The 22,038-nt window shown below is 59.4% G+C and overlaps 1 protein-coding gene across 6 annotated transcripts in view; it reads right to left on the reverse strand.

Annotated features, from left to right (window-relative positions):
- The window catches only part of PDE9A (phosphodiesterase 9A), an 86,091-nt gene extending 64,313 nt beyond the window's left edge, over positions 1 to 21,778 (reverse strand). For 3 of the 6 annotated variants that reach the window (XM_079100466.1, XM_079100464.1, XM_079100459.1), the window contains exon 1: positions 21,622 to 21,778. In XM_079100466.1, the coding sequence (XP_078956592.1) occupies positions 21,622 to 21,690 (69 nt within the window). In that variant the 5' untranslated portion in view covers positions 21,691 to 21,778. The remainder of the gene's footprint in view (positions 1 to 21,621) is intronic. The other 3 variants (XM_079100465.1, XM_079100468.1, XM_079100467.1) reach the window with 1 other exon arrangement.
- Between the last annotated feature and the right edge of the window lie 260 nt (positions 21,779 to 22,038).

The following is a 22,038-nucleotide window of genomic DNA, read 5'->3' on the forward strand; positions in this document are numbered from 1 at the left end:
TTCGCATCTCTCAGTCACAGGTCACCAGGCCCTCCTGGCTCACCTCTGGTTTTAGGGTGCAGTATTAAGCCTGAGCTGCCTTTGTTTTGGGGCTTGGAGGGGACCAGCCCAGCAAGGTTCATTCCTGGGCCACAGTCCTTCAGCCCAGGAGCAGAACCATCAGGTGGGGGGCTAGCAGGACAGCGACAGGCCCTGGTTTTGAGGCGCACACATCAGGGTCTGGCCCTGCACTCGGGAGAGGGGACTGGTGCACAGCACCTTCTACCTTTCCCCACACCTCGTCAGCATCCACCCAGGGCTGTGGCAGGCCCAGCACCCGCTGGGCTTGTGTGGCCCCTGCCGAGCGGTCCTGACAGCCACATCTGTGTCTAGACATGGAGGCTGGTGTTGCTCTGGGGAGATGTTGGCTGTGCATTAGGTGTGCTGCTCCATTTGCCTGAGCTCGGTTATGAAACTCGAAGGATGCGTTTAAGGATGCCTGCCCCTTGTGCACACTACGTAAAATTCGCACGAGTATTCACCTGCAAAGGTTTTAAAAATGTTTCATGGAGAGCTGGTTTTAATTTCCATCACTGGCTTTCCTTTTGCTTCTTGCTTTTCCTTTCTCGAGGTGGCTGACCCAGGAGCCTTGGAGGAGGTCTGCATGCTCAGCCTGCTTCCCAGGAAGGGCAGCTCACAGGTGGGCATCCAGGCTGGGTGTGGGGGCAGGCAGGACTCATGAGGAAGCCTGGCACGGTGCCCCTGGATGTGGGTGTGAGATAAAAAACGACTTGAATTGTCTCTGCCCTGGTCAACCTAGACATTGTGGCTTCTATTTAATGCAAATATGCTTGGCAATGGCTGCCAGGAGATTGTTCTCTCTTGAGGCAATTAGGAGCCTGGGCAGAAGGGCTGGTAATCACAGGGCAGATGGAGGCAGCCCAGCCCTGACCCCTCCACGCTCTGTGCTGAGCACCTTCCGCCCCGGCTGGCAGCCTAGACCCCGTCCATTTTCCTAGTTCTCCTGGAGACACCTCCCTCCAGCACCCGCAGGAATTTCTCGCCGGGTCTGTCAGATTCTGGTTTGGATTGGCAGGAAGTCAATAGCGACCGGGAACCGTGGGTTTCCTACACAGGCGTTTGTGGGCAGACGTGACCATCACATGGCATTTAAGGCTGGGTTCAGCCTGGCAGGTTGGAGGACGGGAGCATCCAACCCAGCCCAGCACCAGAGGTGCCGCTGAGGGGGCAGGACGGCCGGGGAGGCTCCCTGCAGGGCGCACGTCGTCACCAAGGAGATGCTTCCGCAAGGCCGGTGAACCAGGACGGTTTCCTTTCCACGTCCCTGAAAACACGTGTCGCCTCTCGGATCATTAGAAGCACACCGCTGCGGGCCAGTCGCGCTTTGGGGTAGGCTGTGGTGAACGCACAGTCACGTGCATGGTCCCGCTGTTACTGCGACCCCAACTGTGCAATTGTCCATTCAACTGCCTTAGCAACAATTTTCATGGAACTTCTTTGAACATGGAGTAACGAATCTCCAGCAAAATTTCCTCATTACAATTCTTCTGCGGTCTTTCCCCTAAGGGATTTTAAATGGCCAGTGTTGCAGACGAGAGCCGGGGCGTGTGGTACCCGATGCCGAGCCCCTGCCGGGTGGAGGGAAGAAAGGCTCTCTCCTCAAAGCCTTGCCCGAGGCGGGAGAGGAGTGGCCCTGCCACCTTCACTGCCTGCCCTCCAGCTAGATTCCAAGTGGCCATCGATCTCAGCCCCTTGAGAATCTCAGGTTTGATCATGCTTGTATTAACTCAGTACCTTGATGGTGCTGGTTAATTATAAACGTCAAGTTGGCACTGCAGGTTTTCCAGCCAAACAAAATAAAGGTACTGATTCCAAAACAGCCACACAGCCTCTGAGAAATTGAAGGCAAATACTGGGGATTGGTCATGGGCAGCCTCAAACTGGAAATGGCCTGATGCTCTACTGCGAGGAACGTTAGGCCAATTGCCACCTCCACGCCGCAGAACAGTACCCAGCAAGGAAAGGGGGCTGTTGACACACAGGAAAGTGAATGGGTCTGGAGAGAAGCACACTGAGTGAACCGAGCCAGTCCCTGAGGGCCATGCTGCAAATCCCGCGGGCATGACACGCTGAAAAGGCCAGAATACGGAGAGGAACGTCCTCCAGGAGTCGGGCGGGCATGGGTGGGAGAGGGACCCTGCCGGGATGGATGGTCTCGTGAGCAAGCAGGTGAGCAGAAGAACCTGCACAGGTGCGACAGGTGAGGAACCAGGGAAGGGCAAGGGCTCTGGGCCTGCAAGGACTCTGGATCTGCAGGCCAGGTCCAGGGCGCGCCGCTCCCCCGGGCAGCTCAGCAAGGGCTGCCACAGTGCCCAGGAGTCTGTCTGGATGAGAGGTGGCACGGATGCCCGGAGGAGAAGAGGACTCTGGGAATGGGCCTCCACACAGCCCCAGCAGGGTGCTGGCAGCGCGGGCGCCCTGAGACCCCGAGTCCCTCCTGCGGAACGGGAGTCTCACGCAGCAGCAGCAGGAGGAGGGCTCCCTAAGTGCCAGGTGTTGGCTGGCGCTCCTCTGCATCCATCACCTAGTTCCCATCTCGAGCGGGTCCTGCCCAGGGTCCTGCCCTGGCCACTGCCCTGCACTGCCACTGCCCCGTCGCTCGACCCATGGTTTACCACAGGGAAGTGGCGGGAGCTGTGTCTTCATGCACCAGGCGACCGTGAGGATTTAGGACGCCTCCAGGGAGCACTGCAGGGGCTTCGGGGTTGTGACCTAAGACCGTTCGGTGCTACTGGGAGCTGCTCCAATGTGCGGCTGAGTGACAACCAGGGCCCAGCACTGTCAGAACAGGCTGCACACGCACACGCGCACGCACACGCACACACGCACCTGCAGGAAGCAACCGTGAGCCAGGCCCCGCGGGGGGGTGGGGGGGGTAACGGATTGTTGTATTTTCTTCCTGATGTCGGTCTGCATTTTTCAGATTTCCTCTGATGAATATGTAGGACTTTTCTAACCAAGGAAAAAGTGACCTGGCCCGGAAGCCGCGGGCCGGCAGGACACAGAACCAGCCTCTGAAATGCGCGGCTGCATTTGCACAAGATCCCCCCCCCAGGAAAGGAAAGGTCTTCACGGTTTTTATTGGGAAAGAATACTCTTCAGCATTAAGCCAAGCACAGGAGATAATTAAACGACAGGACGGAAATGCGAATTTAAGTAGCGCAGAGCTGGGAGTGTGGGGGACCTGGCCTGTGGAGGGAGGCGCCGGGAAAATCAGAGAGGCGGGAAGGCGCAGGTGCCCACGGAGGAGCCAGAGTTCCAGCAGAAAACGAGGCCAGCTGGGCTCCTGGGAAGGGGAGGAGGAGAAAGTCCCGAGGTTGTGTCTGGTCGGGAGTGCAGGCAGAGCAGTCGCACGAAGACCAAGGGCTCGAGGGACCCACACGCCTGGTGACCATGAGGGCATATGCAGACGGAGGGGAGAGAGAAGTTGCTCCTTCCTCAGTCCCATGGGTCCTGAGCTGAAGCCCTGTGACTAGGCCTCGCGGCCCAAGGGTCAGGGCTGCGCAGAATCCTCCATCCTCAAGCTGCAGCCGTCTTGAGAGCCTGAGACCTCCACACATCCCTGGAACTAGAAAGGAGTGGTGCCCGAGGCTCCGAGAGGCTGAAGAGAGCCCAGGCAGGGGCCCCACGCTGTCCAGTCCAGTGGGAGGACGAGGCCTGCTCCAAGTGGTCAGGGGCCCCCTGATGGCGCTGCCAGACGCTCCTCTGACACCGCCCACAGGGTGGATGGCCCAAGTGTTACCCCTTAGTCTTAGTTCAGGTCCACTGGGCGCCCCGATGCTGCCTCACTCCATCCAGAGACCTGAGTGTCCTACTGCCCAGTGAGTCAGGGGCCACACTGCCAGGCATTCATGCCTGTCTGCACCTGCACAACAATCCAGGGGACCTTCCTCATACAGTGCTGGCCGCTCCAACTGAGCAGACCCAGGCTGACCAGATCCACATTCTGGCTATCGCACACCTCCAGGATGGCCCTGATCAGCCACTGGAGCTGTGCACTGCTCTAGGGGCATGGAGTGCAGAGGAGCCAACAAAGAGGAATCAGGATGTGAGCTCAGCTGCAGCCCCTCCTCTCACCAGCTCGACCCAGGGGAGATTTCTTAACATCTGAGGCTCTGATTCTTCAGCTGTGGAGTGGGGGTCATCCCACTTGGCCTACAGGAGTACAGGGAGGAACCGCCCTTCAGGTGGCAGGCCTGGTACATGGAAGTGCTCAGCTAAGTGGCAGCAAACTTGTGGGTCACCCTCCTCCTGCTTGCTCCGCAGAGGCCACTTCACCAGTGAGGACATGAGGAGGCCCAGCCTGGGCAGGTCGGCTCTGCAGGGTTCCCCTTCCGTGTGGGCCAGGAGGCACCCTCAGCTGGGAATGCTGCAGGAGAGGCTCCGACTGCCCCAGCTGGCCTCCAGGGCCTACTGTCCACAGGGTCAGCCACGCAGGGTTAGCCCGAGCCCAAAGCCTGACGGGGTAAAGGAGTCATGTGACCTCAACTGGTTACTGCGCATCTCTTCTCCCTAGACAGGGCAGGGGTCTTGGGGAGGCGAGGTCCTGCCTCAGGACCAGGTCAGCTCCTCTGCACCCCTACGTGCTGCTCTGTCCATCAGTGGTGAGCAGGGAGTGCTGGTGTTGGAGTGCCCGCCTGGTGAGGGTGGGTTTGTAGTTCGTGGTTCATGCCCTGTGAGAACCACGCCAACCCTGCCCTTGCCACCTCTGCCACCAACCAACGGGGACGGACTCACCATAGGCCAGAAGCAAAGCCATGTGCCTCGGAAGCCCTGGGTCCTCACAGGGCCTCAGCAGCTCAGTGTCATCCCACAGGTAAAGACACAGGGGAGACCGAAGGGCCCAGCCTGGCCCGGGCCCCGGATCCTGATGCAAACCCGGACTCCCCGGTCCTGAGCTCAAGGTGTCGGGGATGCCCTTGCACCTGAGGTCAGACTCGGCTGCCATCTGGAAGGAGTGGTGATGGCCTCCTGGCCTCTGCTCTGGTCACTCCCCAGAAGCGGAATGTGCGCCTTCCGTCTGAGAATATGCATGTTCTCGAGTTAGGGATATTCCTGGCTGCATCGGAATGAATACGGATTTGGTTCCTCCTCCCTCAAGGAGACTAAGCCAATTCAGATCCCGAGTTTGCCTATCATACTGTTGTCCATCTTCTATTGCTCTTATAAGCTACCAAGTTTTTTCAGAAGCTTCTGTGGACTTCTGTGAGGCTTCATCTGTTCCCAAAGCAGTCAGAGCAGTTCAGACTGGCTCTTGGATCAATCTCACACTTTGGCCCAGGAGTGAGGCCTGTCCAGACCCACCCTCAGGGATGGCCAAACTCCAACCCAACGGTAGGTTCAAAATTTCCATTTTTGGAGGGGTTAAAGGCAAATTTTCCATTGGCTATTCAGCATCTGAGAATTGAGACTCTTTAATATATATATATAAAAAAAAAAGCTCAAAAGAGACCATGATCAAAATTCCACATTCTATTGTTTTTTTTTTTTTTTTTTTTTTTGACACCCCCCAAAAGTACATGTTCATTAAAGAAAACACCACAGTCTATCTATGATCCATCATGTCCTGTTCAGAAGGGGCTACAATTAACACAGGCAATCACACTTTTTTGTTTGGTAAAATAAAATCTGCATTAGGCCTCATAGTCCTTTCCAAAGTAGGAAATATTCTTCTGATCATTGTGTTTGAAAAAGAATATAAAAATAATAACATGATTTTCCACTTGTTATATATGCCCATGACACCATCTCTAAAGAAAGAGCCGAAACGCTCAGCCCCACAGAAGCAGGAGGACGGTGTGGCAGTCAGACCAGCACACAGCTCAGCACCAAGCCTCCCCTCTTGTCCAGTCCCCTGCCCTCGCTCCCACGGGGGAGAGTTTTAAGCTACTCTAGACATTAATTATATAACTGCATCTGCATTTCAGTGTGGGTCTCTAAAATGTAAGCATTACATTATTTTTCTTCACCCTTGTCTAAGATAACCACAATGTGATCGGTACACAGGGGGAAGGGGCCCGTCCCTCGTCACGCCTCAGACTGCATAACATCCACCTATCTACACACACACCTTTGAGGCATGTTTTAAGGATCAAAGATAACGTGCTCTTTAGGAAGTAAATGACAAGAAAAGGTGATGAAAGAATCAGGAGACACCAGCACAGGTGGCCTGCAGGCCTTGTTAGGGTCCTGGCTGAACAGATGGGGGTCCTCTTTCCTTTGCTTGCTGCTTATTTGTTGAAGCACACGTTACCTTTGATCCCTAAAGTACCTCTTAAAAAAGGCGGGCACTCTGCGACTCTGTGGGTGGTAAGGCTCTGGAGTTAGTAAGGCCTCACCACAGGGGTGGGGAGGAGCAGGACAGGCAGACACCAGTGTCCAGAGGCTGAAGTCGGCACAAAGGCTGAAGAGCTGCAACCTGCTGGGACAAACCTCCTGAGAGGAGGAAGACTGGCCAGGGGGATGCACGGTGACGTGACGCAGGGCACTCGTCCAAAGCCTCCCCGCGTCCTGGAAGGACGTCCTGCGGTTTTAGGCAGATGGCAGGGAGACCTCTGAACCCCACCCTTGCTGCCCTGGCAGAGCTCGACGTCGCCACGAGGGGGAGAGACCTTCAGTGAGCCCGCTGAGCAAGCTGCTTGCCCACACCTCAGATGTGGGAACAGGAAGGCCGCTCCAAGTTCCCAGGTGTCAGTCCATGATCAGTGGCCCCGGTGCCTTCGAGTGCGGGAGGCAGCTCATCGTGGGTGGAGCAGGCTGCTCACTTTGTGGCTGGACATGAAAGGGAGAAAGAGGAGGGGCTGGGGTCCCAACGTTTCCCAGGCCTGTCCCTAGTGGCCAACGGCCTCCCCAGGCTCCACTTCTTAAAGGCTCCACACTCCCCAGCAGTGCCATGGCTGGTCACTAAGCCCTGAGTGTGCGGGCCTTCAGAGACACTTGTCCAAACCCCAGCACACCCCGAACCAGCTGGTGGAAGAGGTCCTCAACTGGGATTCAAAGACGGTCCAGGCTTTCTCTAACCAGCTGCGTGGCCCTGGGCAAGTCTCTGAACCCCCTTCCTCACCCCAGGGTGGGGCTGTGTGGGTGCAGCACCCCTGACACCCTGTACAGGGCCTCCTGCCCCTCCCCAGGGCAGAGGCCGAGTCACCCCTGAACAGGGCCTGAAGGCCACTTCCTGCTCTCGGCTCTGCCTCTCCTTAGCTGTGTGGCTGGGGCTGCGACTAGAAGCCTCTCCAAACACTCGGGAGACGTCACATGTGGAAAGCACTATGTGAATGTCGGTGGGCAGCCACGAGCTCCATCTTTCAGAAGGGGAAACTGAGGCCTGAGAACACGCACCAGCAGGTGGCACTGCTGGATTCTAGCAGCAGACTGCTGGTTCCTGGGCCCTTCTCTGGGGTCCGGCACCCGGGAGACCTTCCACGAAAGTCTAAGGGGGAGGACTTGAGAGACAGGTTTGCTGAGCAGGCCGTGAGGAGTTCAGTGCAACGTCGGCAGGCAGCGAGGGAAGGCAGCCATGCCAGCCGTAAACACAGAAAGGGAGCCGGGGTGCAGAAGAGGGAGGCCCCGAGGGAGGCAGGACACAGGAGCAGGTAGAACCAGGATGGAGAAGAAAGCAAGGGTCCTGTGTGGTGAGGCCAGCCTCAGGTGGTAGCCAGGGGCAGGCTGGGGCCAGGAGGGGATCTGCACCTCTGCGGCAGCGGAACAATGTTCCCAGCCCCAGACCCCCCAGGCCCAGCCCACACCCCGTGGACAGTGCCCTAGGTAGCAAAGTCTCTGCAGATGGAACTAGTGAAGGACTTTGAGGGAGATAATCCTGGATTATTTAGGTGAGCCCTAAATGCAATCACAAGTCCATTATGAGGGAGGCGGAGGGAGATTGGACACAGGAGGGAAGGGGAAGTGACGTCGGAGCAGACAATGAGTTGGAAGTGCTGGCCGGTGAAGCTGGAGGGGCACAGCCACCTGAGCTGGGGAGGCTGGGGAGGCTGGGGAGGTCCTCCCTGAGCCTCCGGGGGTGCAGCCCTGCTGATGCCTCCACGCGGGCCCAGGGACACTGAGAATCAGCATGACCACGTTGCAAGAGCTGCTGGGACCTGCCCTCTAAGCGGGTGGGGATCTTTGCTGAGGTGACGGAGTCCCTGAAGCTGGATGAGGCTCGGAGTGCCCTACAATGGGAGCCAGCCTCAGGAGGGCCAGGGAGGGCGGCCTGAGGGCTACAGGGGCCTGGCTCAGGGCAGGGTGGTGGGTGGAAGGTTCCAGCACCTGTGGGTACTTCCTTCCCCGGGGCAGGCACAGCTATCAGACCGTCCACCCCCACGGCTCTCCCAGGGCTGCGAGACTTCAGGGCCCATTTCCCCCGCGCCTGCGCAGGGCCGCCTCTGCGGCAGGAGCCCATCCGTCATGGCTAACCCACTCATTGCGCCTGTCACTTCTCTGGGGTTCTGCTCCTGTTTTTCCCCTTCTGATGACTGAGGCCAGTCTCCACTGTCATGAATAAAGGATCACAGGGGATGGAAAACGCAGGGGGAGGGCACAAAGAACAATCCTGGGCACTTCTGGAGGCTTCTCTGGTGGCAATCCACCTGACCCTCTGCCACACCCGTGGAGGAGGGCTTCACTCTCCCGTCCCTGCTCTTGGGATTAACTTAACCAGAGCTCCTGGGCTCCCTGGCATCCTGGATGGGGGTGGAACAGAGAAGTGCTGGGGCTCTGGGTGGCAGCCCTGCAGGCGGGGCTTTAAGGCGGCACATGTAGCTGGGCAAGGGTGAATGAAGAGAGGAGGCCCCTGGGAGGTGGGTGGGGCAGGCCAGAGCAGAGACTTCTGGGGACCCTCTTCCCAACCAGGACCCAGAGTGAGGACATCTTGGCCCGTGCTATAGTTTCAAATGTCCCCCAAGACTCAGGTGCTCAAGGCCTGGCCCATGGCCCTGGGGGTATGGGAGGGGACCTTTGGTAGGCGGGCCTTGCGGGTCTGGGGTGTGCCCTAGAAGGGTATTTGGAGCCCCGCCCCCTTCTGCTTCCTGGCCTTCCTGGTGTGCATAGGACGCATGCTCCTGCCACGATGCCCTGCCTCGCCACAGGTCCAAGTCAACAGGGCCAACAGCCCAGGGACCAAAACCTCTAAAACAGCCCAGATACAGACTCCTCCTCTTTACAAGTGGGTCGTCTCAGGCATTTTGTCACAGCTGATTAGCACAGAAAGCAGACATCATCATCTCCTCGTCCAGACTTCCAGATGAGCATGAAATGGGGAGGGGCTCTCCAGAGTTGCAGGAAGGGAGGGGCTGTTCGTTCAGCAGAAAGCAAGTGTCCTGCATGTCCTGAGGGCGATGGGGAGCTGAGCTGTGGGGGCCTGGCCTCGTCGGGCGGACGGAGGGCTGGTCAGGCCAGAGGATCTGGGGAGGTGTTGTCAGGGAGGCCTCTGGAGCGGGGCAGGGGCCTGGCCTCCGTGAGACACCTGCCGGGGCCTGAACCTGCATAAGACCCCAGACCCAGACTTGTGTGAGCAGAGACAGCCTCCGACCCTCCTGAGCAGCAGGGGGTCTCCCGCCTCTTCTTCCTCAGTCCTTCGTGTCTCCAGGCTGTCACCTCCTGGGAGCTGGTCCTCCCACTGTGTGGCACCTACACACAGTGCCACTCTGCTGGTTGCGAGGGGGCAGCATGCAGGGCTGGCAGCCGGGAGGAAACATGCTTTCATATTCTTCTTCATGTCACCCTCAAATATAATTTTAAGTCCCTAAAAAGCGGCACTGTCCGCGGTGAACCATGAGGACAGTGCTGCTGGGTGGTCCTGTGCTTGCCTCCGGTGGAGGCTGGTAGGTGCAGGGACGGTGTCCTGTGCATTCCCCCTTGGAATTCAGCAGCTGGTCTCCGTGGTTCTTTAGATTTGGTGTCTGAAGGGATAGGCTGTGGCCTGCTCAGAACGCAGGGACCCCAACGTCCAACCTCCTCGCTGGCACGGCAGTGGTCACATGGCCCGTCTCCTTGTAGAACCTGCTACATGTTTGCAGCTTCCCCACCCCTGACCTCCGCTGGGCAGGGAGGATGGACAGGCCCGGGCTGTATGGGGAAGGGGGGTCAAATGGGGGCAGATGCCCAACAGGTCAAGGGGGACACGCAGGGGCAGCTGTCACAGACAGGGGCCTTGGGGACACAACCTCTCAGGCCTTGGTGACATGGATAGCCTTTCCTCCTGCTCTGTCACTTCACGGTTGCAGAAGCTGGAAGCAGAGAAGGGCGAGGGTGTGTTCCACTTCTCAGAGGGGGTGTTGGGGCCTGACGGGTGCCCCTATAAATCCACACTGTGCTCCTGACCCCAGCATTGGTACTGTTCAGAGAGGGGGTCTTTACAGGGGTGTCTAAGGTAAAAATGGGGTCACCAGAGTGGCCCTGATCCAACATGAGCATGTCCTTACAAGAAGAGGACATCAGGACACACATACACTCAGGATGACCATGTGAGGACACAGGGGAGATGCCTTCTGCAAGCCAAGGAGAGGCCCCAGAGGAGACTAACCCTGGGACACCCTGACCTGGGACTGCAGGCTGCAGGACATGAGTGAATCACCCCGTGGCTGTAGTCCCAGGCCTGTGGATCCTGTTCTGTAGCCCAGGCTGACGAGAGCAGGGTGAGCCCAGACCTCGGAGGCTGAGACCACCTGATTCCAGGCCGATCCTTGGCACCTTCTGGAACCTGCTCTACACCCTGGGCCATGAAACCCACAGCCCCTTCCTCAGTCTCAGAGGGTGGGTTCAGGAGAGACCAGCTGCCAGTCCCCTATTCCTCACCTTGGGAAGAGGTTGAGGAAACGCTCTGGCTCCAGCTGGGACCCTCCGGGGAAGGAGAAAGGCCAGTCAAATGACAGTGAGAGCGTGTGTAGCAGGAGGACACCACCTCAACCCACTCCCTCCTTTGGAAAGTCCTCCCTAGGCCTCAGAGCCCAAGTCCCCAGCGTGCTCCTCACCGGGCCCATGTGCAGCCCTGGAGGCGGGAGTCCTCGGTCCACAGCCCCAGGGCCACAGGCCCCCCAGCCTGGCCTCACGGGAAGCGCTCTCGGGGCAGGCCTGAGACTGAGGTGTCCTGAGGTGAGCAGGGGATGCAGACTGGAGAGTCCCCCAGGCTGAGCTGAGAGTCTCCTTCCCGAGGTGGGCTAGGAATCCACCAATCCGCTGTCCATGGCAGGTGCAGGGTGGAGGAAGACATGGCCCCAGCTCCAGGACTGGTGGACAAGGCCAGGGTGGCATGTGGTGACATCTGTCCACACACAGGGCTTCCTGGGAGTGAACATTCAAGTGGGTGCCACAGCTGGGGGAAGCAGCTACAGGGCAGCGATGGTGAGAGACAGCTTGAAGTCAGGGACACAGGCGGGCAGTGCCAGGCTGGCCGGGCGGAGTCAGCTGCCAGTCAGAGCCTGCCTGGGCCCATGGGAGTCCCGGGCAGCATGGGCAGGGGGCCTGCAGGGAGCTCACTCGGGAAGGGGGCGCTGGTGGGGATACAGAGGTACCAAGGGCAGTTGGGAGGGTCCCTGAAGAGCTGGACCAGACCCTGGGAAGGCCAGACTGTGGTGGCACAGGACAGCTGTGTGGGACAAATCACTACAAACTGGTGGCGTGAACGAAATTTATCCTCCAGCTCTGGAGGCCAGGAGTCTGAAATGGAGGCTGGGCAGGCCAGCGGTTCTGAGGCTGCAGGGAAGCACACTCCTTCCCAGGTGCTGGCGCTGCGGGTACCCTGGGCTGTCCACGCCCCCCCATGCCCTGCCTCTGTCTTCACATGGCCTCTTTCCGATCTGTCTTGGGTCCTGTGCTAATTGCCCTCTTCCTGGGACACCCGTGGAGGGAGGAAGGCCCACCCTACTTCAAAAGGCCTGGCCCTCAGGTGACCATGTCTGCAAAGTCCTCTTTCCCAGAGGGTAGGGCTAGGACAAGAGCCATACCATCTGCTTTTCAGGTGCCACAGTTCAACCCAAGGCAGGGATGAGGAAGGGGTGGACAGAGGTCAGTGGCAGGATGGACAGAGGTCCGTGGTCAGTGGCAGTGTGTTGGGACAAAGAGAGCAGTGGAGTCAGAGGAACCAGGGGCTCTGGCATGGGCAACCTGGAGATGGGGGCTGTGAGGAAGAGGCAGGCGCCCATGGCGGAGACTCTGGGGCAGCTGTGGGGCAGCTCCAGGGCCCAGGAAGCTTCTTTCGATGGGAATCTGGAATCAGAGCTTTCCTTCCTTTCTCTTCTTCCTCCCTGTTTCCTGTCCTTTCTATTGCCTGAACTGCTCAGAAAAATGAGGTCTTCCTGCCAGGTGACCCGTCTGTGCCAGACCAGGGAAGACTGGCTGCCCAGGGCTGCAGGGCTGCAGGCCTCCCCGTCACCCCTGCCACTGCACGCCCAGCCTGGGCCTGTCCAGGCAGGGTTTCTGCTTGGTGGCCATGCACTTTTAGGGGTGGAGTCACCCACGACGTGCTGTCACCTGCAGGCAGCACGTCCCCATGCCATGCTGAGAACAGTGCAGTACCACTGATGTGCCCATGTCAGGAGGCACCTGTGTCACACGGCAAGCGTGGGCGACATGGCCCATGCACTCAGCATGAAGGACTCCTCTTGGACTGGCTATTTTTAGCTGATGCCTGGGGCTCACTGCACTTGGCTGGAGCCACTGAACCCCTGGCTGCTTCTTCCAGAAGCCAAGCCTGGCACTCAGTGGGCAAGTGGGAGCGGGGCCACCTTGAAGGGGTGACCCTCTGGCTCCAGGTGTCCTCCTGGGCTCCCTGATCCTCCATCCGAGACACATAGGGGCTTATTGCTGGGTGGAGGCTGAATCAGAAACTGGCTGGGTACTCAGGGTGGCTGCACGCAGTGAGGCCAAGGACAGGCAGCCACTGAGGAGCGTGGCTCTGGTGTGGGCAACCTGGCACACAGGCACCAGGGGTACGAAAGAGCAGATGCAAGTGGAGATGCCTGCAGAGGCCTGGAGAGGCTGGGGAGGCCCTGCCTTAGGAGCTGCCAGGCAGCTGGGCAGGAGATGCTGGGACAAGTGGGTGAGCCTAGCCTACCTCGCCATGCTGGGCAGCAGAGAGCAGGGCACCACCACGTCTGCCACACACACCAGCCTGCATCTGCCTCAGGCTCAGTCCACAGTCCCTGGTTCCCAGGAGCCTGGGATGTCACATGGGGGGACAGGAGGAGGGGTGGACCCTTCGGCACTGGGATGCCCAGCCTGGCCCCGAGTAGGGAAGGCTGCCCGGGCCTCTTCGTCCTGCATACGCTCTTCACCTCCACCCTGCAAGACTGGGGCGCCATCAGCTCTGCATCACCCGCCAGCAGCATCCGTGTTTGTGTGAGTGAGCGTGGTGTATCTGCAGTGGGTGTGTCCTGTGCTATGAGTGTGCAGTGTCGTGTGTGTGGTGTGTTGAGGTGCGTGCTGAGGTGTGTGGTGTGTGCTGATGGTGTGTGTGGCGTGTGCTAGTGTGTTAAGGTGGTGCGTCCTGGTGTGGAGTGTGTGGTGTGTGCTGGGTGGTGTGCATGTCCCATCAGGATGGCCTCTGCTCCACAGGCCACACTGTTGTCCATCTGGCAGGGCGGAGGCAGCCCGGGCTCCTGTGCCCGCTGCCTGGGCAGCCACGGCTTGCTCTGTGCTGGACCTGCCTCCTGGCACACCACAGCCCGCTTCTGCCACGAGGGTACTCCACACCCCCCACCCCTGCTTTGTGGGCTCCTCCCTCCCATGCGGCATGAGACAACATTCAAACAGGCATCTGGCCAAGACCCTGCATCCTGTGGGCAAAGGTGGACATCGTGGGTCTCCAGGACCCCAACAGCACCCTGGCTGCCCCCAGCCATGGCTTCCGGAACCTGAGCACATCACGAGCTCTGGCTTTCCTGCTGACAGTGCCTGCGCCCTTCCAGGCCTACAAGGGAGCTGCCTTGAGATTCCAGACCACACGTGGCCACCCAAATCCCCCCTGCCCCCGGGACCCCCATGACACAGCCCTGAGGGGCACCCCAGGGCTGTCCCCCAGTGCTCTGGACTTGGTGTGCCCGCCAGCCACCCTGGCACTGTGCTGGAGACAGTCTGCCCAGCCGCAGAGCCCAGTGTGAGCCGTCACTGCGAATATGAGTTCCAGGTGGAGAGATTACTGAAGATGGCTTGATGATAATGTCAACTGCGCTGCCTCTTTTCCTGTTATTTGTAAGGCTATAAAAGTTAAAAAAAAAAAAAAAAAAATTCTGCAGAGGCAGAAGCCGAGAGGCGAGAGACGGTCTGAATCACCAGGCTCCATAACCGTTCTGCCTGCAAAAATGGATCAACACTGCAGACAACGGCCACCCCACCCAGACCCCGTCCTGCCACTCTGAACCCACTGACCTCGGCCGCTCCATGTGTGGGCTTGACTGTTCCCAGAAGGCCCATGAGGGCTGGGCAGCTCCTGCGGCTGCACCTGGTATGGGGCAGGAGGGGGCAGGGTGCAGTTAAGTAGCAAAGACCGAGTGGAATGGAATGGACATTTCCAAACAGTCCCTTCGAGGGCCAGGGAGGGCTCGCCTGCACAGCCGCTGCAGCGCCAGGGCAGCCCTTGAGCCTCAGAGCAGAAGGAAACACTGAAACCCTAAGCCCGAAGCCCCAAGTGTCTGCGGCTGCCTGCACTGCCCACCAGCACAGTGGTCGGGTCCACTACGCGTGGCCTCCCTCCCTGCCCTGGGCACTCCACAGCATCTCCCTCCAAAGCAGCGGGAGGAGCAAAGAAACGCACTGGGGCCTTTTGTTTGGTGAGGAGAACCAGGGAAGGAGGTGGACCTGGAGCTGACCTGGGAAAGGCGTCCTGACTGAATGCTGGGGGGCTGTCTGCAGAACACACTCCAGATGGCCATGCAGGCAGGATGGAGGGTGCCAGGGCCACTCAGTACCCTGGAGAGACAGGACCTCTCTCAACCAGGCACAAGGACCCAGCTGCCCTGAATTCGTGACATGGATCAATGAGTAAATACAAACAATGCTGTACATATAATCAAGTGCCAGTCCACTTGGACTTACGAATGCATCTAACCTCCCCAAACCCTGCGTCCAGGGCACTCCCCTTCCTCTACATGCAGACGGAGGTTCTCAGGTGTAAGCTGAGCGGCCAACACAGCACGGCTAGCGGGTCGGCTAGCAGGTCGAAGGCAGAGGACCCTGCCAGGGTCTGTGCTGCCTGCTGTGAGGTCACAGTGGCAACGGAGGCACCGTGTGGCTGCTCCCCCTGGCCGGCTCCTCCCGCAGCACACATCGCACGTCCTCACCCACGTGGCCTGCGCAGAGCCACACAGCTGGGACTTGGAGTGGGGAGGGCCCTGGGACCCAGGAAGCTTCTCACGCGACCCGACATCGACCGGCTGCATCAGGCTGGCCCGTGCACACCGAGGAAACCAGGATGGAAGCGACTGAGGTTTGGGGGGCTTTGGGCAGACCCATGAGTCCTCCGTCGTGAGCGGAAGCTTCACGTGTGCTGTCTCCACGGAACACTACTTGGCCCTGTAGAGGAAGCACCCTGGCACCTGCTGCCATGGGGGTGGCCCCGAGGGACTGTGCAAGAGAGACAGCAGCACTAGACAGGCCACTCCTCTCCAGCAGCCTCAGGCTCCCAGGGCAGCGGGGCAGCCAGCAGCGGGGCGGGGACTCGGGTTTCCTGGGGCAGACGTGGGCTGGGGAGCGAGCTCTGCAGACGACAGTGGTGCTGGCTGCACAGCCACACGGATGTGCTTGATGTCCCTGAACTATGCCCTTCAAAATGGTCGAAGTCATAAATTTTTATGTCGAGTCTAGTTTATCATAATTAAAAAATGAATTAGAGAAGCTCAAGCTGAAAGAGCAAAAGCACTCTGGTTCTTCTTTAATTGTTTCTAGACCCAGTTTCCAGGGCTCTCTGAGCTCCTGCTCAGGGCGAAGACTCCCGCTATGTGGTCAGCTTTGGGACTGTGTGTCCAGGGCAGGGAACAGCAGACAGGGTGGGACCAACACAGTACACTGCACCCTGGACTTGGAAGACTTCTCCAGATGGACAGCAGGGCACCAACAATGCAGCAGCCGAGTGCAGGGCACTGAGGCCTGCAGAGGGACTGTGTGGGGCGTGGACGCACACCCTGCACGCTCCCACAGACAAGGGCCAGCTGTGTGCTCTTACAACACCGTCCTTAGAAAGATTTGGAGCGTAGCTGTGCAGGCACAGGACCACAAAGCAGGCGGACCACTGCCAGCTGTCTTGAGAGGCCACTTCCGGCCCAACCCCGGCCTGACCTCCACCAGTTGGGACTGCTATCTCTGTGGGCCCAGCTTCCTGCTTGGGCTTCCCTGGAGGAGTAGAGGCAAGTGTTCCGGGGGACTGGGTGGGGCTGTCCAGGTGGAAGCTTGAGGTCCCTCAGTGTCTTCAAGGCCCTCCTTGTCAAAGACCCTCCTCATCCCCTGGAGCTTGGCTAGCTGGGCCACCTGCAGCAGATGAGCTGGTGACTAGATGGGACAGGGATTGGTGAGTATCTGTGAGAGACCACAGGCATGCTGGGCACCTGAGGCAGCAAGCCCAGGACGAGGTAGGGTCTCGCCTCCCAGGGACTGCAGGCAACCGGGCAGTGCTGCCTTTGCTGGCACTGAGACTGGCCAAGGCTGCCGTGTCCCTTTTCCATCTCTGTCTGCACGTCAGTTTGTGCTAATGGGCAGCACGACCCTCCTCGGAATCCTGCATGTCTGAGGCCAGACTCCCTCACCCACAGAGCGCTCTGATGAGACCGGGGCCTCCTGGGTGACAGACAGGGAACAACTCCACTTCCCACAGGAGACTGCCCACTCAGAGGTGAGGTGTCCTGGGCAGGGGGACCCAGGGCCTGGGCCCTGGGCAGTGCCTCCTTCTGTGTGGCTGCCTGTGGTTCAGATTCACGATGGCATCAGGAGAGTTACACAGGTGACCGGAAGGACCCTCCGTGGGAAGCGTCAGGTGCTGGGCTGCCTGGGCCTCAAGCCTCCCCTGGTACCTGCACCGCCTCAAACACTTGATACGATTCATCATCATCTGTGTGGTCACTCTACAGAGATGTCCCCATTGACCACTTCCCCCAGGAGAAAGTGAACAGAGAGGTCGCTTCTGGCCGACAAGGAGCAAAACCAGACATAGCAAGGCAGCCTGTCCCAGCACCCACCCTTCTCCTCTGTGACCACCAGGAGCAGAGCAGTCCCTCTCTGCACTTGCACATGGCCTGAGAGGGTTACCCTGTTGGCATCAGGTATGTTCAGGTCTCAGGTCCCCTTCCAGGCTTCTAACTTAAGAGGCCCTCAGACCACAGCCATGGATGAAGGAGGAGTTTCTATGTTAGTCAGCTGTCCATCACTGTGACAAAATACCCAAAAAAACAACTCAAAGGTCAAAGATCTATTTTGGCTTAAGGTTCCAAGGGCTCAGGCCATGGTTGGTGGGCTCAGTGTCGTGGGACTGAAGTGAGGCAGAACATGGTGGAGAGCATGGCAGAGGAAAGCTGCTCAGCTCGTGGCAGCGGGAAGTGAGGGTGGGGGGACAAGGATTGGGCCATGGACAAGATACGGTCTCCAAGGGCACATTCCTAAGAGGCTTCTCCCTCCCACTAGGTCCCCCTTCTACCCTTTCTACCACCTCCCAGGAGTCCATTCAGCTACGAATCCCTCCAGGATTAAGCCAAGGTGTGGCCAGAGTCCTCGATTCAGTCACTTCCCAAGAGCCCATCTCTGAACACCTGTGGGCTCCCTGTGCAGCGGTCCTGCACCAAAGGTGAACACTTTTGGGGAGAAGATGGCAGGTCAGGGCCTAGCAGGATCACAAAGGCCAACCCTGGATCCCAAGTTGCCCCAGGACAGGCCTCGGTGCTCAACCAGGTTCCCAGCACAGCTCTGCCCCTGGCTTCTGTTCTTTGAGCCCCAACAGCCTAGCAAGACCCTGGTGCCCACTGCAGAGCCAGGCCAGGTCAAAACCACAACTGCTCAGAGTGGCAGGGTGGGCTTGGGGCACACAGAGTGTGAACCTCCCCGACCAGCCACGGGACCAGGGCAACGGCACCAAGGAAGCTCAGGTGTTCAGCCCTGCCCAGATGTGACCTTTCAACAAACCCAAGCCCCGACGTGCCATCAGGCAGGAGACCCTTACTCCCAGTGCAGAGTGTTGTGTCCCCATCATCCCCGAGTATATCAGCTGAGTCCATCCTTTCTCCACAAGCGAGAGAGAAAGAGCAGGTATTGAAGCTGGGGGCCCAGGCGAGGGAGGCTGAGGAAAGAAATTCAAGCCCTCTGGGCAAATGCACAGGGCTTGGGCTTCTAGAGGGCAGACTCCAAAGTCGCCTTGACTCTGGGCATGGGCTCCTGCCTCCCTCCTCCAACAGCCCACCTGGGCTGGAGGCAGGGGTGGAAGGAGGCCTCGTCTGTGCACCCTGGCAAACTGAGCAGGGGTCAACAGGGATAGGTGTGGGCAGGTGATGCTGGACATGTGAGGCTGCCCCTGGCTACCAGGCAGTGACTAATCCAGGATGTCCTAATGGTTGTCTGGTCTTCAGAAGGGCTCCTTCCCTGCCATGCAGACCTCCACAGAGGAAGGAAACCAAGCCGTCAGGCCAACACGACGTGCTGCTGTGGGTTCTGCCCACCGCCCAGGCTCTGCTGTGTCCCTCTGAGAGCCCAGAGCAACTGCTGCTGTTGACCATTTGTGCTCACGAAGGAGCTGGCCCAGTGCCTTGCTCAGGTCAGGAGGGCCTGTCCTACGGTGGTGGTTATCCAGCGGGTCTAAACTAGCACTGTGGCTTCACGGTCATGGATCCTGCAGTCAGACACAGATGCTCAGTAAAGACATCATCCATCAGGTGATTCGCCCTGTCCCATTTAATCCTTACGATGGCAGCTCACTCTTATCCCCATGTCACAGTTGAGAAAACAGGCTCAGAGGTGAAGTCACCAACCTAAATCACAGAGATGGTAAATGGAGGTGCCAATAAGACCCCAGGGATGGAGCGTGCTCTCCTGGGCCCTGCAGCCTTCATGTGGGGCTTGAGAGGACCAACGAGCTTCCTCTGCATGCTTCTCAAGGGAAAGTCCCTGGGGATGGAGCACAGAGTCCCTCAAGCTGGGTTGCTGATCCCTGCTAGATAACCCTGGGCAGGTGCCAAGCCACCTGTGTGTGTCTGGAATTTTCTTCACCTGTTAAAGAACCACTGAAGGAGCTGCCGAGTAGCTGCACTGGCCCCTCCAAGTCCTGGGTGCACCAGCAGGATCACCCCCAGCGAGACTGCCACAGGGAGGGGTCTCCCTCTGACAGCTCTGGCTCTCCACTCTGCGCTTCACCAGACGGTACCCACGGAAGCCACTGTTCCCAATGTCGTCCCTGCCTCCCATCTCCTCATGTCTGGGGGAAGCTGAAATGGGCAGGCACTGAGAGCGAGGACAAAGAGCAGAGGTAATGCAGGCATGCTGTGCTTGCCTGTCACCAGGCTGGTGACCACTGTGGCAGAAAACAACACAGACCCTCATCTCTGCCCTAGGCCCCCACCCCATGCCCTGTCCTTGGAAGCAACATCAGTGTGTTCTAGGACTTGCTGTGGAGAGGAAACCGTAGGAAAAGGGAGAGAGAAACGAGAGCATGCTGGGAACTTTCAGAAGCATCAGTGCCTGGGACTTTAAGAAAAGGCATTGCAGCCAAGGACAGCATCACAGAAAGTGTCTCAGCTGAGCACATGAGGTCCCGCGGGTGCTGCTGGGTGTGCAGGCGTGAGGTGGGTGAGCAGGCTTCACTTGACAGCACCAGCTCAGAAACCCAGAGTGGCCTGGCTCCCAGCCGAGGCCGAAGGTCCAGCCCTGAGTCCCTGACGATGCTAACGACAAAAAGCAGAGGACAGCGAGGAGGTCAAGACCAGTGACTGACTGGCAGGACCACAGAGATGGCCAGTGTCCTCCCCACTGCAGGGTGCAGGTGTTTATGGAGCAGACAGGCCTGTTTTGCAGTGTGCCAGGCTCTGTTTACATTCTCCCATTTACTTCTCCTTGCAGTGTACACAACAGCAATCATGGTGGCTCCTTCACAGATAAGAATGCCCACCCAGGGGAGCCAAGGCTCTTGCTGTCCATCACAGCCCTGTCCCCTCCCTGGAAGCCACCTCCCCATCTACTTGCCTTACCTATGGGCAGCTTTCCTAGAGGTCACCCACCTCAGGCATGCCCACTTTGGACAACCTACCTGCCCACAGTGCCTACCTAGCCTGCCTGCCCTGGGCTCGCCCCTGCCCCTCCCGAGCCCTCCCTCCACTTTCCACCTGGTACTCCAGGACCTCTGGGGAGTTCTTAGGCAGGACATGCCACTGTTGATCTGCTCACATCTTATCAGCTCTTCAGAAAGAGGCAGATCTTCAGCAAGTTCTCATCTGGGGGACGTGTGTGTCTGCACGTCCACACGCATGCACCTGTGTGCACATACACTGTGTGTGCGCACGTGCTGTGTGACGGAACATTTGGGGCAGGGCCCTTCCTTCCTGTGGGGTGAAGGACGCTGTTACTTCCCTGTGTAGATGTAGGTGCCATTCCTGGAAGTCAAGGGACCTGGGTATCGTGGTGTATCTGCCTTTGACCAACTGTCCACACTGATGAAATAAGGGGCTGACCACCTGTCCTTGAAGATGCCTCCCACTCCCAGTTAGCTGAGGGTGAGGTGGCTTGTTGACGGCACTCTACTGAATAAGCTAGCTGAGGGCAGTCTCAGAACCCAGAGGTCCACACCCTGCTGGGCAGTGCCTCCTGGCTCCTTTGCTGGGCTTCCTTGGACAGAAATGTGGGCAGCTGCCCTGGCACCCTGAGATGTCCGACTGAGGTCTGGGAACAATTTCCTCATAATGTCTTTTCCTCAGGGACTTTAGGGGGAGCTCACGAGAGCGCCCCCACCCCAGCCAGCTCGCCCATTGTCCCTGTCTTCCAATCAGAAGCAGAGGTCCAGGGTCTCTAGAGCCAGGGAGGGGGCTTAGGAGGGGAGCGGCCACGAACAAAGAGGGTCCTTTGCGAACCACACTCCTAGTGACTCCTATGGATAAGGAACCGTGGACATTTGGAGGAGTCCTTCCCACCAAGAGGACGGCAGACGAACCGCAGATCTGACTGCGGGCCACCCCGTCCCCCTACGGGGCCCAGGAGCCACAGCAGCCCGGAGTCCCCTCGGCCGTCAGAGCTGCCCACCTGCGGGGCCGCGGACCCCACCCGCCCCGCCGGCCGGGCCCGCACCTGCGCGGCGCAACCCGAGGCGGCGGGCGAGCTCGGACACTGCCGCGCTCCGCGCCGAGGCTGCCGGCAGCCGCCGCCGCTCCGGGCGCCCCCAGGGCCGTACCGCCGGAGCTTCACGCACCGCCTTGGAACGCAAGGGCTCGGCCCGATCCGGCTTTTCAAAAGAGACCCGTGACACGAAGCGCAAAAATGCCCCCTCGCGAGTGGCCCCCTCCCCGGAGACGGCGCGCGGGGACACCTGCGCCCGCCGCCCCCGCGGAGCGGCGCACCGAGGCCGCAGGGGCTGCGCGGGGCGGGGGACGCGGGGGCGCGGCGGGCGCCTACCTTCTGAATGCGTCCATCGATGTCCAGGTAGATGGCCTTGGGCCGGTAGCTGGAGGAGCCGGAACCCATCCTGCGCCGGCCGCCGCACTTGGACTTTTTACTGTACTTTCCCGACGCGGCCGCCGCGCCGGGAGGGCGGGGGCGGGGCGGGGGCGGGGCGGGGGCGAGCAGCCAACCCGGGCGCCCGCCGCCGCCGGCTCCGCCCCCGGCCCGCCCCGCCCGCCCCGCCCCCACCCCCGCCCTCCTCCCACTCTCCGCCCCGAGCTCCCCGCCCTCGCTCCCTCTCCCTCTTCCTCTCCCGCGGCCCCTTCTCGGTCTCCCGCTCCTTTGTCACCCCGTCCCCTCCCTGCCTCTCCACTCGGCCGCAGCTCCGTCTGCTCCCTCCCCTCCCCCTCCCCGCCTCTCTCCTGTCCCCCT

Source organism: Sciurus vulgaris (genome assembly GCF_902686455.1).
Source record: "Sciurus vulgaris genome assembly, chromosome: 10".
NCBI lineage: Eukaryota > Metazoa > Chordata > Mammalia > Rodentia > Sciuridae > Sciurus > Sciurus vulgaris.